At 56.9% G+C, this 14,367-nt stretch overlaps 1 protein-coding gene and 1 long non-coding RNA gene across 4 annotated transcripts in view; one reads left to right on the top strand and one right to left on the bottom strand.

Annotated features, from left to right (window-relative positions):
- Positions 1-14,367, top strand: part of ITGB2 (integrin subunit beta 2) — a 36,410-nt gene that overhangs the window by 12,597 nt on the left and 9,446 nt on the right. For all 3 annotated transcript variants that reach the window (XM_001490002.6, XM_005606183.4, XM_005606184.4), the window contains 7 exons: positions 6,383-6,443; positions 6,838-6,926; positions 10,197-10,377; positions 10,854-11,024; positions 11,480-11,721; positions 12,847-13,002; positions 13,876-13,971. In XM_001490002.6, the coding sequence (XP_001490052.2) occupies positions 6,386-6,443; positions 6,838-6,926; positions 10,197-10,377; positions 10,854-11,024; positions 11,480-11,721; positions 12,847-13,002; positions 13,876-13,971 (993 nt within the window). In that variant the 5' untranslated portion in view covers positions 6,383-6,385. The remainder of the gene's footprint in view (positions 1-6,382; positions 6,444-6,837; positions 6,927-10,196; positions 10,378-10,853; positions 11,025-11,479; positions 11,722-12,846; positions 13,003-13,875; positions 13,972-14,367) is intronic.
- Positions 8,107-12,290, bottom strand: LOC138920950 (uncharacterized). The gene is made up of 2 exons (XR_011433032.1): positions 12,172-12,290; positions 8,107-9,445 (listed from the first exon to the last, which is right to left on the bottom strand). It is a non-coding gene; the product is annotated as an uncharacterized lncRNA (long non-coding RNA).

The raw sequence follows: 14,367 nt of genomic DNA, 5'->3' as shown, positions 1-14,367 counted from the left end.
GGCAGGGCCCAATGCCCACTGGCTGAAGCTCCCCCTGAAGGCTAGCCCTGTCTGCTGTGATCCTCATGGCTATGGCCCAGACCTTCCACAGCCACAGCCCTCCACCCAGGAATTGTCACAAAGCGAGTCACGGCCTATTTCCCACTGGCAGGAGATATGGGGTCGGTGGGGGTCAGGCTCCTTGGATGCTCAGATCTGGCCAGTCGAGATGCAGAGACCTCTGCACCCATGTGGCCTGATTCCACGGCACTGGAAGCTTCTGGGGAGAGGGTCATCTGGGGGGTTGCACCCTGGGCTGCAGCTGTAAGTAGTCTGAGGGGTTCCCTGGCTGGCTGAGGAGGTTAGCCAGGGGCTGAGGCCAGCCTCCTTGACTGGGGAGACCTCACCAAGCCAGGGCCCCTGCCTGGGGGGCCTTGGGGAGAGCAAGCCACGCTGAGGCCTCTCTGAGCGTCAGGCCACCCTGGGCACCACCTGGACCGGACCATGGGGGCACGCGTTCTCTCCCAGTGCTCCAGGGGCTAGAGGTACAGAGAGTCAGCCCCAGGGGGACTATTTAGACCTCAAATGGGTTTAAATAGCAGGGCTTGTAGGCATGCTTTGGCTTTTGGGGTGGTGGAGTTTTCTGGTGTGATGGAAATTCAGTAGAAGTAGGGGCGTTTGGGGAGTGCTGCAGGGTCTCAGCAAAGGCCAGAGTCCTGGGAGAGCAGAGCCCAGAGAAGAGACCGCCAAGCTCTTGTTCAGTGAGTGAATGAATGAGTGCATGCATGAATGAATGATTTATGAGCAGATGTCCCAGCACGGAGGTCCCCGAAGTCAGCTGTCTCAGCTCTTCCCACCACCATGGAGTCCTGTCCTCAGAAACGTCAGCAGCAGGAACAGAAAAACTAACCACTTTGGGAATCCAGAGAAGAAATTTCAAGGCAATTCATCAACTACCATGGAATTTAGATTTTTTAAATGTATGAATTTTTAAAAATCATTGTATAAGTTTATTGTGGAAGGTTTGAAAAATATAAACAAGAATAATGAAGAAAATTGAAGATAGTTATAATGCCACCCCCCAGAGAGAAATATGGACTATTTTAGTATATTTATTTTTACTGGTTTCCCATACATTCACTGTTTACCATGAAAATCGAGTTGCCCTGAGCAGGTGTTCACACATTTTCACTGCTGTGTGGATTCCCCTGGGAGGGTGTTATAAACGTTGTAAACATTGTCCAGTTCAATAGCTAGACAAGAAATCTAGTAATTTTGATTGTTACGCCTGATTGCCAGCCACAGTGACTTTTTCAAGGGTTTATTAACCACTGGCACATCTTCCTTTGTGAATTACCTATTCAGGCCCACAGCCTTTTCCATGGGGTTTTGCTATTGATTTTTAAGAGCTCCTTGGAGAGGAAGATTACTATTGCATTAGACAGATATTAAATATTTTCGTCTATTTAGTTTTTATGTACAAAATATGTTGTTTAGAGTCCATCTATCTTCTTGATATTTTCTCCCTTGGTTTTTATGCTTAGAAGATTTCCTTACTCGGAGATACACCTACTTCTATTTCTTTTATCATTTTATTTCCTGAAACTGAATTTACGTGGCCTGCAGTGTGCCGGGGGCTGACCTGCGTTTCCCAGATGGCGAGTTGTGTGCCATGGCGCGTGTGTGAGCATCCTGTCTTCCCGGGAAACATGCACTTCTGCTTGCCACCTTCGAAGGCCGGTGTCCAGCTGCTCCATCTTCTCTCACTGGGCCAAGGGTCACACTGGCTCAAGTTCCAAGGCTTCCTAATGCGTTTACAACCCCGTAAATAACACAAACCACTGTCTTGACTCCCTTTCCAAAGCCCCTTGGAGACAGTCATACGTTTTCTCTTCCAGATGTCCGATTGTATTGCTCTTTCCAAGGGAACGCGTTTCGACGTATTTATCAATTTTAGCTTTTGTGTTTGTTTTCTGATTCATCGACGCCTGCCCTGGTCTGCATATTTCCGGCCTCCCTTAGCAAAGCTTTATCACTCTTTTTCTCACTTCTGAGTCCTCTGTCCCTGTGCATTTATCGTCATTCATTTGCATCCACAACAAAAGCATTTAGGGCGTTGCCTTCGTGTCTCCACTGGGACAGAGGGTTTTCATTGCATCGGACGGAGCATGCTTGCATTGTCCCCTTTTCTAGAGGGTCTGTAAATACAATTTTGATTTCCTCTTTGACTTAAGAGATATTTAACAGAGTGTTTAAAACTTTCTAATTAATGTGTAGGGTGGAGGTATCTTGTTTTGTCTCATTTGGTCAGAAGCTGTGGTCCTTAGAATTTCTGCTCAGACTCCACGATGGTAAAATGAACAGTTGTGACTGTGTCTCATAGACCCTGCAAAGTGTCTTTTTGTGGGGCTGGAGGTTCGGGGAACATGTAGGTTGTGTCCTCAGTCCTCTCTACCCTTCTGGTCCCCCAGATCTCTCTGGAACCTCTGTGATCTGCTGGTGTGTTCTGGCCCCCGCTGGAATCAAGCTTCTGTCCGATTCCTATTTGTATTCATATAAAACAAATAAAAAAGCTCACATCTTGATACTCTGTGTTTCGGTTAAAAAGGCTGATACCTATTTTAGATCTGTTGTAAACATTTGCGTTTCTCTGCCTGAAACAGCCTTGACTCCCCCAGCTCCAGGAGGGCTGTGGGGACCCCCGCCTTCTCTTCTTTTTAACCTTTCCCCCCGGAGAGCTCGTCTGCCAGCACTTGTGCTCACGGCTCCGTGCTGCCTGATTCAGGCGTGCTCTCGTAAGCCAGCCCCCAGGTGGGTTTCTTCTCTGACCGGGTGGTCTGGGCCGTCTCCAAGGCACAGCGCTCGTGCCCAGTGAGGCCTGGGACCTCGAGCGGCCTCGTCGAGGGTTTGCACTCTGCTGAGAAGCCTGATCTGACACCAACTTATCACCCTGACTCAGATGCTGGCCCACCCTCTGCTTCTTGCTCAAAGTTTCCTTCTTTTTCAATGTTTCCTCTTTGTCTTCTGGGTTTTTGCCAAATAAGGATGATATTTTGTGCATGTGGGTGTGTGTGCTTTGGAAAGAATACATTCTACTTTTCTTCTAAGGCTCCTTCCGCATCTGAGAATGGGGCTGTTAAGAGCTTTATTCATCACAAGGTGTGATCCTGTCAGTGGAGGGGAGGGCGCCGGCCAGGTCTCGGGGAAGCTGGCCAGGGAGGTGGCGACGCGCCACTTCCTGCAGCAGTGGATTGCGCCAGCTCTCCCCTGGTGGGCAGGGCCGGGGTGAAGGGTGGCTCTGCCCAAAGTCCTCACAGGCGGTGGGGCCTGGGTTTCCTAAGCTGCCTGATTCAGGGTTTTGTCACTTGAGTCCTGGTGAGGGCCCGCCCTTAGGTCCCCACAATTGCTGCCTTGGGGCTGGTGGGGGAGGGCGCCTGCGCCTCAGGTCGTGGGGTGGCAGGGCAGGCCGTGGGGAGACGGCCGCTGGCCACAGCTCCACAGGGCAGGTCCATGGGCTGGACATGCCCTGTCTACTCTCCTCGGCTCAGCCCGGGGTCTCCCTCATGCCCGCCTGCCCAGCTGCCCTGGCTGAGTCGAGGGCCCACAGGGGCAGGTGCTGCAGTGCTCACTCTAGACACGAGTGTGACCCAAGCCTGTCCTCCCTGGGGGCTAGGAGCAGCCCCTCCAGTCACACAGAGGAAACTGAGGCAGGCTGCACCGCTGAGGCAGACCTGCCACATGGGCCTGGGCACTGCCCTGTCTGTCCCCGGGGCTGGCTCCAGGACAATGTCCAGAGGGTGCCTTGGTCTGTGTGGCTCCACGATGCTGGTTTCAGGCAAGGCGCTGGGCTTCTGAGGGCTCCTCCTAGCTGCCGGGCACATCCACTATGGCTCCCAACCACCAAGGCCCTGCTTGCCTGTGGCTGAGAAACCTGGCTGCTGGGCTCTGGGAGTGGCCATCTGTCCAAGCATCCTGCCCAGCTCGGCTGTGGGTACAGGGCCTGGGATGGGACCCTCCGCTGTGGCCATCCCAGCAAACAAGGTGAGGAGCAACAGATGACAAGAAGGCAGCCCACCTCCCCTGCACCTTGCTCTGCTTCCGGTGGTCAGGGTCAGGACCTGCAACCTGTGGGCCCTGCCTTAACCAAGTGCAATCGCCTCTCTGTGGCTGGGGTGCCCTGGAGGTAATTGGGGCCAGGTCCACATCCTGCTGCTGCCCACAGCCTCAGGCTCCCCCTGTGGGGTCCCAAGGGGTTTATGTACTGGTTTTTCTGGTTCCTGTGAATGTCTCGGGGAGCAGGTCCGGCCTGTCAGCACAGGAGAGAGGGCAGAGCTGCCTTTGCAGGCCCTGCCCCAGAACCGGTGGGGCCGCTCACCCTGACCGACCACCGCATGGCTGGGGTGCTCCAGGAGAGGATGCCCAGCCTGCTACTTGGGGCAGCCTCCACCTCAGAAGTGGGGCAGAGCTATCCTGAGGCCAACTGGACCTTGCACCCTGGGCAGTGCCCAGCTCAGCTGAGGGGGTCAGTGGGCACACTCAGGGCCCCACGGGCAGAACCCTGGGGGACCCAGATGGAGAGCTGGGAATGACCACGGCCAGCCTTGGCCTGAGCCCCAGGCCCCCACGATGGTTAGACATGGAGCTTTCACAATGGAGTGGGCCTGGAGTGAGCTGAAACCACCTCCCCTGCTGGCCACTGCTGTGAGCCCGGAAGCCCAAGCAGGACGTGAGTTCTGCTTTCGTCCCAAACAGGAAGAATCAAGGGTTCTCTTTTGAAATCTCTGGATCCTGATTATAATCTTCATGGGGACTTCCAGGGAGAAGGGTCACCTCCAAAAAGAAAGGAGCTTGGGGCTGGTGGGGCCTCTAAGTGGTGAGACCCCCTCGAGAGCTCCTGACTGGTCCTCCTTGGCCCAGGGGTCCTGATGCAGATGCAGGGGTTACGGGACAGCAAAGATGAGGGCAGGGCCCACCCACAGGTTGCACCCAGAACCCCACAGGGGACCACAGGCACCCACAGGCCATGGCAGGGACCGTGCCATCTCAAAACAGACGGGTTCTGGCTTAGGGCCTCTGCTGGCCCCGTCTGCCTTCCCAGACTTGGGGCTCTGACCCACCCTGCTGGCCCACCACCATTAGGCAGTGTGTTGTGGGGCAGGGGGCCCCAGGAGCCTCAGAGGCTCACCCTGGGTGAGCCATGTTGATCTTTGTTTCTGATAAAACACAGCCCCCTTCCTGCCTGCCACGTCCTGGCCGCCGGCTTCTTAGCACCCTCTCTGCTTTCTTGGTGTCAGATAAAATGTCACAGTCAGCTGCAGGGTTCTCAGACCTGGGGGCCCACCTGCCCCGGCAGCCCTGCCACCCCTCCCAGGAACTGACCTGGAGGGGGTGTCACTCTTGCTGGCCCCTGCCCAGCGGGTGGTAGGTTTGAAGGCCCTGCCTCTGCCTCAAAGAACCAGAACCAGAACCAGAGCCAGAACGCCAGGCCTCCTGCTCCCCCGGCCATGACTGTGCTTCTGGAGCATCAGCACCAGTCGGTGATGACTGAGTCAGCCACTGTAGCAAACGCCCTGTCCACACCTTGCCCCAGGTGCTGGGTGTTAAAGGACAGCTGGTGTGGATCAAGAAAAACAAAACAATGGTCACCTAGAGCTGGTGGCCTCGGACAAGGCAGGTGATGGCTCTGCACAGTCCTTCCTCAGCCTGGGGAGGCAGCTGGCACAGTCCTGGCGCCCATGGCTGCTCAGGGTTTTCTTCTCTTCCTAGTCCTCATTCCGCCACCCACCAGGAGGCCTGGGCCAACGACGTCTCTGCTCTGAGCTCAAGCCTCACACCACCGAGGACTTGGGGAGCACGAAGGCCACACAGGGCCCTGATCCTGACAGTGTGTGATGCCCTGTGTGTGGGTGTGTGTCTGGTTTATATGTATATGCATGTGTACACATGCATGTGTTTATGATGTGTGTGGTGTGTGTGTGTGTGCGCAAGAGTTTGTGATGTGCGTGGGAGTGTGGTGTGTGTGTATGTGTATGGTGTATGCATGTGTGTGTGATGTGTGTGCGTATGTGTGTGGTGTGTGCATACACGTGTACACACCTGTGTCACAGGCAGGAAGCCCACTCCCTGTTCGTCCCTGGAGGCCTGGTGGGCTCAGCAGCTGTGGCAGGCCACATTGCCCCACTCAGGCCTCCTTTCCTGCTGGCAGCACTGCCCTGGTGCAGGGCTGTCAGAGACACTGACCCGTGCCGGCCTCACCCCGGTGCTGAACGCCCCCTGGCAGCAGGGACAGGGCCCTCCCGGCTCTGCGTCTCCAGGCTGCCGTGGAGGAGTTCAGCACCGTGGACGATCCGCCCCAAGAGCCTGGGGTCCGAGGCCCTGTCACCACGTCCCCTTCCCTCCACAGGACATGCTGCGCCAGCGCTCCCTGCTGCTCACCCTGCTGGGTCTGCTCTCCCTCGGGTCTGGTGAGTTTTGAAGAACATTCTGGGTCTGAAGAAAGGGGCCTGCCCTCCCATTCTCCTGAGGATTCTTTCTGATCCTGGGGGCAGATTAGGAAACACTGTGCCCGGGCAGCCGGTCCCAGACGCAGGTCTGTCTCCTTACACTCTGCCCCTCTGTGTGGGGCTGACGTGCAGGCCTCCACAGGGAGCAGCCTGGTGGAGACATGCTCCCTGGCTTCCTCCCATCCTTCCTGGTCCTGATGCTGACTCTCCTTCTCCACCCACCCTGCATGCGGGCCTCATCGTCCATTCACCCCCCATCCATGTCTCAGGCCCCCCAGTGCCTGCAGGCTCTCTGCGTGGGGAGGGCCAGTGCTGTAGGCCACGGCTCACAGGGCCCATCTTGTCTCGCCCCCAGCCCTTTCCCAGGAATGCATCGGATACAAGGTCAGCACCTGCCGGGACTGCATCAAGTCAGGGCCTGGCTGCACCTGGTGTCAGAAGCTGGTAAGAGCCAGGGTGGATGGCATCAGCTACCCAAGGGTCCTCACACTTGGCCTGCCCTTCCCACCTCCCCACCTTCCCACTTCCTGGGCTGGACCCCTTTTCTCTGCCTCTGGAACTGCTGGCACCAGGAGGGTCACTGCTCCATTTTCTAGTGGGGCAGGAGCAGCCGGAGGGCACAGGACATCTGACACGCAGACACACATGGCCCAGCCAGGGCAGCCTGGTGGAGGCAGACCCACGTGTGGCTGTACTGAGTCGGGCCAGGCACTGAGGCCCCGGGCCCCTGGAGGCAGGAGGCAGGAGCCCTGAGCAGAGAGGCAGGAACGGTCGCTGTGGGAAGGCCAGCCGCACGCCCCTGTGTCCCACAGCCCGAGGCCTGTAGGGAAGTGAGAGCGAGTCCAGCTCTCATGGTAGGAGAAGGTGGAGAAGGTCCCTACTGGGCCCTGGCTCCGGGCGGCCTTCAGTTTCTTTGTGCTTTCCTAGAGGCCCTCGGGGGAGAGGCCAAGGCCCAAGACAGCCGGGGCACAGGGGACTCCTGTGTCCCCGAGTCACAGCCTCTGTCTGAGGACACCCTCCTCCTGGAGAAGCCCCTCTCCTCTGGGCCCCAGATCCCAACCATGCCCCCCTCTCATGGAGAGCCCAGATCCTGACCACACCCCCATCCCATGGGCAACCATCAGATCCTGACCATACCGCCCACCCCTGGAGACCCCCAGACCATGACCACACCCTCCTCCCTTGAGAGACCCCCAGATCCTAACCACACTGCCCTCCCTTGGGGACCCCGGATCCTGACTGCACCCTCCTCCCGTGAGTGACCCCAGATCCTGACCACACCCCATCCCCTGGGTGACCCTCAGACCCAGACCAAGCTCTCTCCCTTGGGGACCCCTTGATCCTGACCACATGCGCTTCTCCTGGAGAGCCTCCAGATCCTGACCACGCCCCCTTCCCCTGGAGCACTTAGATCCTGGGCACACCCCCTTCCCCTGGGGACCCCCAGATCATCATCCTACCCCCTCCCCTGGGGGATCCTAAGGTTCTGACACTGCAGGTCTTTTTGGAAAGACACCCCCACATACATTATTATTTTTTCTCAACCATTTGAGAGTAGGTTGCAGACATGAAGCTCATTTGTCCCTCAATATTTCAAGCATTTTTGTTAAGAACAAGATACTCATTTAAAAATCACAGTACATTTATCAAACTCTGGAAATTCAACATTGGTACCTGACTCTGATCGAATCCATACACCTTATGCAAAATTTGCCAATTGTCCCAGTAATGTCTTTCATAGCATTTTTTCCCCTGGTTGATATTATAATCCAGGATCACACATTGCATTCAAATGTCACATCTCTTTAGTCTCTGTGAATCTGGAACATTCCTCAGCTTTCCTTGTCTTTCTGAAGGATCCAGGACAGCAGTGTAGTAGAATGCCCCTCAGTGTGGGTGGCCTGGTGTTCCGTCTGACTCCATCCAGGTGTGTTTAGGTGGGAGCCCTGTGCAGGGCTGATGCTGTCACTGTGCCCAAGGGTGGCAATGTTAGCTTGGTGGCGTCTGCCAGGCTTCTCCACCATGAAGCCACTCTTTCCCTTTTGCAGCCGATAGGTAATTTGTGGGGAGACACTCTGAGACTGGGAAACATTCTGCTTCCCATCAAGCTTACACCCACCAACTTCAGGATCCATCGATGACTGGGGCCCGAACAGCCATCACTGGAAAGCTTGCAAAATGGGGATGTCCCGGCTCCTTAACCCCGTCTAGTGGTTTCTAACGTAAGGAAGGGTTTTCCTTCCCCCAGTCTCTCTCTCTCTTCAGCATGGACGCACAGATTTCTATTTTATTTGGTAGTATATAATCTGTCACTACCATCTTGTCATTTTCATGCTCAAATTGTTCCAGACTTGGCCACTGGGAGCCTCCAGGCTGGCACTGGGGCCTGTTGGCACGCCCCATCATAATGTGGGGGGCACTCTCTTACTCTCTGCAATAGCAGGATGCACCAGGCCAGTGAGCACTTTCCTGTCCCCAGCCATAGAATCAGACATTTCCCTGAGGGCTCCTGGTTCTCTTTCCTAAGAAGCCTTGCTCCCAACATCCGAAAACATTTCCTCATTTTCAAACCCACACCCACAAAGTGATTTCAGAGTCCAGAGCCGCTCGATGCCAGAAGTGGGTGCGGTCTGTGTCCTCTCTCCTTTGATGGGGGTTCGTCAAGCCCGGGGTGGAAATGTCGGGTTGGACTCCTCACTCCCCTGTGTGAGCTCATCACATTCATCTGAAACACGGTGGCTCGTTTGTTTCTCTGTGACTACAGTGTAGGGTCGTCCTTCTCCATTCCGCTGACTTAGTTTTGTTTCTTGAGCACGTACAGCACTCACAGGGTTCCAAAGTGAAGACAAGCAGAGGCAGCTCAGGAAGTGCGCCCCCTCTCCCGGCGCCTCGCGGGCCCCACTTCCCCGGCACCGGCACCGAGCTAGCCTCGCGTGTCTGCGCTGCTCTTCCTGAGTCTCCCTCTGTGAAAGGAAGCAGAGATGTAGCTGTGCCTTTCAGCCTCCGTAGTGTTAGCTCGCCCTCCCTGGGACACAGCAGCCTCTGGCCAGGAGGGGGCCCCTTCTCTGTCCCTGCCACGTCAGAATCCGGGGGCCTCCATGGGGGCAGAGGGGTCACGAGGAAAGCGCCCCGGACCCAGGACCCCCATGCTCCTCTCTGGGCCGGCTCCCTCTGAACTGCCAGGAGCTTGGCCCAGAGCCCTGGCCTGTGATCCAGGATTCCTGGGGGCCCCAGGGTACCTCGGGGCTACCACGCAGGCTGAGAGGGGACACACAGGTTCCCTTGGGGGAGAGAGCTGCTCCCTCCAACAAAGGTTCTGCTGATGAAGGGCTTGAAAAGTGCGGGCCAGATGCCAGGTGATGCCCAGGCTGATCCAGGCTCGGGGGCCAGCTGAGGGTTCCATCCCCTCTGGCGGTCAGCCTGGGGCTGCAGATGTTGCTTCTGGCGTCGTTTCTGCTGCTGGAGGGTGTGAGGAGGAACCTGCTCTCTCCCAAGGCTCTGCTGTGATCTGGGAGCCCTCATGGGGGCAGGTCCCCCTCCTGGGAGGCAGGTGTCATCCTGGCTGGCTGTCCAGCGCCCAGGCCCATCCCCCACAGGGAGTTCTGTCTTGAGTCCTGGGTGCAAATGAGGAGGCTCAGCCTCACTCAGCACCCACAGTGGGGCCCTGGTATTTTCTCTGTGCTCCTCCTGACCCCTGACTCCCTCTGGCCCCAGAACTTCACTGGTCAAGGGGAGCCTGACTCCCATCGCTGTGACACACGGGAGCAGCTGCTACAGAAGGGCTGTGCAGCTGACGACATCATGGACCCCAGGAGCTTTGCTGAGACCCAGGAGGACCAGAAGCGGGGCCAGAAGCAGCTGTCCCCACAGAAAGTGACCATCCACCTGAGACCAGGTAGGCTTGGCTTCGGCTGGGGGTGAGCCGGCACCTGTGATCTCTTGTTCCGGGTGGGGGTCCAGCCAGGAGCACAGCTCTGCTCTGGGGCACCAGGGACAACCGATGGGCATGTGTCCATGTGTCCAGGTCAGACAGCAAGGTAGGCCAGGTGAGGCCCAGGACTGCTGGGAACCTCAAGACCAAAGTCTGAGCTCCCCCACGGCCCTCTCCTCTCCGACCCAGGAGGATGCTGCCATACCCGCTGTCCTGGCTGGGTGCCTGGTCTCTCTTTTTCCTTGTGTTCTCTGTGTCCTTCTTTAAAAGGGAGAACAAACCATGTGGAAAACACTATTCCATCCCCTCTCAGAAGGCCAGGTACTCTTGGCAGAGTAAAGGCTCTGAGAAGTCCTCCAACCAAGCAAGCTGCGTAATTGTTTAAATCAGCGTTGCCTAAATTGGCTTGACCACTCACTCTCTCCCATCTCTGTTGGCAGGTCAGGCAGCGGCATTCAATGTGACCTTCCAGCGGGCCGAGGGCTACCCCATCGACCTGTACTACCTCATGGACCTGTCCTACTCCATGCTCGATGACCTCAAAAATGTGAAGAAGCTGGGGGGCGACCTGCTCCAGGCCCTCAATGAAATCACCAAGTCGGGCCGCATCGGTGAGGCCGACCCGTCAGTCCTGCCCTGAATCCCAGCGGCCTTGCTGCCCATACACCTCCACCATCCAACGTCCCAGGGGCGGCGCACTGGAGGCTCCAGACACAGTGTCCCCCGGACAGCCTTGCCAGGGCCACTTCTGGGCACTGGTCCCCTGGCACTGTGGAAACCATCTAGCCCCTCCACTTCCTCTCCTTTCCTTTCTTCTCCTTCTTTTGTTCTCTGCTTCCTGCTGAGCTGTTGTCTCTATGTGCAGGCAGGCATGCACACACACGCAGACCCCTGAGCATGTGCTCACACCCTTTGTGCACACACTCACACGCATACATGATCACAGATGTGCATACGCTTGGATGCACACATGTGCACACACACACTGTCCACCTGGCTTGCTCCCCTGCCCTGGTATGAAGGAGGGAAACCAAGGCCTGTCCCTCTCATCCCGCCCGCCCCTCAGGCTTCGGGTCCTTTGTGGACAAGACGGTGCTCCCCTTCGTCAACACACACCCTGAGAAGCTGAGGAACCCGTGCCCCAACAAGGAGAAGGAGTGCCAGCCCCCGTTTGCCTTCAGGCACGTGCTAAAGCTCACCGACAACTCCAACCAGTTCCAGACAGAGGTCGGGAAGCAGCTGATTTCTGGAAACCTGGATGCCCCCGAGGGCGGGCTGGACGCCATGATGCAAGTGGCTGCGTGCCCGGTAAGGCCCCGGCCTGGCTCTGGTCCCCGGATTTCCCCAAACGTGGGGGTCTCCATCCTGCAGCTGCGGGGCCACCTTCACTGGTGACAGATGCCCTTCAGGACTTGAACGGGGCCCCCACCAGCCTGGGCCTGGGCGAGCAGCCCCCCTGGCCCTGCCAATCACCCACAGATTTCACCCAAAGCTTGTGACTCTGGGCAAATATTTTCAAGCCTAAATCATAAGTAAATGATCTTGTAAAGCTAGACCACTGAGCAGCCTGATCCTGGCAGTTCCTAGAGCAGAATCACCCCTACCTCTGGGGCCTCTCAGGGAAGAGGGTGTCCTCGCCAGGCTCCCTCACATTATGTGATTAAGTGATGGTGTTCAGCCTGCCCCTCGTCCCAGTGGCCATCCCCCCGCCCCCTTGCTGACCCCTCGCCCACGTGGTCCAGTCGGGTCCTGTCTCACCATCTGTATTTATGATGGAAGTGCTACAATACCATCTACCCCCATGTGTGAAACCACACAGTCCTGCCACCTTCAGGAACTGGATGCCAATCTTCCAGCTTCTCTGTGGGTCCAGGGGCAGGTTGTCTTTATATCACAGATGCACACTTTCACTTTCATGTGACATCACAGATTGTGACATGCGTGTTGCTAACGTGTCCTGGTACACTCATCTCCCCGGTGATGGTGTCCCTTAGGCTCTGTCCTCTTTTGTGTTTGCGGTATATTTACGGTGTAATAAACATTTCCATGAGTGTGTTCTTTTCTTCTTTGGGAATATGTCCTTAGGATTTAGTCCCAGGTCTGAAGTCATCGGGCCACAGAGGATGTATGTTTTGAATTGAAACAGGCATTTCAACTCCTCGCAGCATCCCAGCATTCACTGGGGTCTTGGGCAGCTGTCGTCCAACAGACATTTCTCGAGCACGCCCTGGGCTCTGGAATCTGGACTGGACATGGGGACCTCGAGTCCAGAAGCTGGTCCCAGCTTGGGTCCTGCTCCCTGCAAAATGCAGTCTGGGGCGGGAACAGCGCCAACTTGAGGCTGCCATGCCAAGCTCAGCCTCGTCTCCTCTCCGCTCTGCAAGGGCCCCCAGGGACAAACCGAGGCAGGTAACCCTGCCGTCTTCTTCTCAGGAGGAAATCGGCTGGCGCAATGTCACGCGGCTGCTGGTGTTCGCCACAGATGATGGCTTCCACTTTGCCGGCGACGGGAAGCTAGGTGCCATCCTGACGCCCAACGACGGCCGCTGCCACCTGGAGGACAACGTGTACAAACGCAGCAACGAATTCGTGAGTGCCACATCCCTGGTGTCTGGGGAGGGAGTGGACACAGCATAAGGGACTTGGGGGGAAACACCTGGGCTGCGGATGGTGCCCTGGGGGTGTCTGCGGCTCTGCCCTGGGGGTGCAGGGAGGCCAGGGTGGGTCCCAGCTGGCAGAGAGAGCATAGCTGGGAGTCCAGGGGTGCGGGGAGGGGCCCAGGGCTGGGGGCGAGGACAGGCTTGCTGTGCAGGGGTCTCCTCCCCCGGGCAGCAGCACTGTATTAGTGGCACGGGGAGGGCAGACACCACCTTTCATGGGAGTTTGCCCTCCCCTGCCGTGAAATGATGTCTGCGCCCTGGAATTGTAAACTGTGGGGGCCGCAAAGGACTTTAGAGACGGGACCCCTCAGGGGTTCTCACCCGGAGCCCACAGACTCTGGGGGTGTGGGTGGATAACAGGACGGATCCAAGACCTGGACAGGAGATGTGACACCTGAGGTTCTGGTGAACCTCTGCCTGCAGTCGAGCGTGTGCTTCCAATAGGAAAATAGAGTGGGTGCTGGGGCCGTATCTGAGGTCCGCGCCCGGGAGGAGTCAGGGGTATCTCCCCAGTGCCCCTCAAGTGGGGACACCTCACAGTCTGTTTACTGTCCTCTCCAGCTGGATGTCCAGGAGCGGTTCCTGGCCGCTCAATCTCCCTTTCAGCTCAGAGATCAAGAAGCACATCACTACGTTTAACACTTTTCTAACTGTGTTTCAGTATCATGAGTTTCCCTGGTAATCCTGTTATTTTATGCATTTGTAAACATCATCCGAAGGGCCCCGTGGATGGCACTGGGAGGTGGGCAGTCGCTTCTGCCGGGTGGGAGACCAGGCTGTCTGACCCAGTGTCTCCTCTCAGGACTACCCGTCGGTGGGCCAGCTGGCCCACAAACTAGCTGAAAGCAACATCCAGCCCATCTTTGCTGTGACTGAGAGAATGGTGAAAACCTATGAGGTAAGTAGAGTCGGGGTCTTGAGCAACATGGGGGACAGGGCATTTCAGCTGAATAATGACAAAACCCAGTGTCGCCACAGGCTGAGTTCTGCTTCCATGGGCTGGGCGCTGGGCAGCGGGTCCGCCACGTGGGCCAGCACGGGTTTCGGGCGTGAACACTGCAGATGAGGAGGTCGAGGTCTCTTTGGGCCACATGACCTTTACGTGGGGATGAAAGAAGGAACGTTTCTGTCCGTGACATTCAGTCACGGTAACAGCGTGTGTCGCGGTGTTAGCCGGGATCTTTCTGCTTTTGCTGCAACACAGCGGGTCCTTCGGGTCGGCAGAAGCTGCTGTGCGCTTTAGGGCAACTTTCCCTTCTTACATCCTGTGCGTCTGAGTGCGACGCTGCTCATG

Source organism: Equus caballus, chromosome 26 (assembly GCF_041296265.1).
Source record: "Equus caballus isolate H_3958 breed thoroughbred chromosome 26, TB-T2T, whole genome shotgun sequence".
NCBI classification, from domain to species: domain Eukaryota; kingdom Metazoa; phylum Chordata; class Mammalia; order Perissodactyla; family Equidae; genus Equus; species Equus caballus.
The sequence above is the reverse complement of the archived record's forward strand: the minus strand, read 5'-3'. Positions and strand labels throughout refer to the sequence as shown.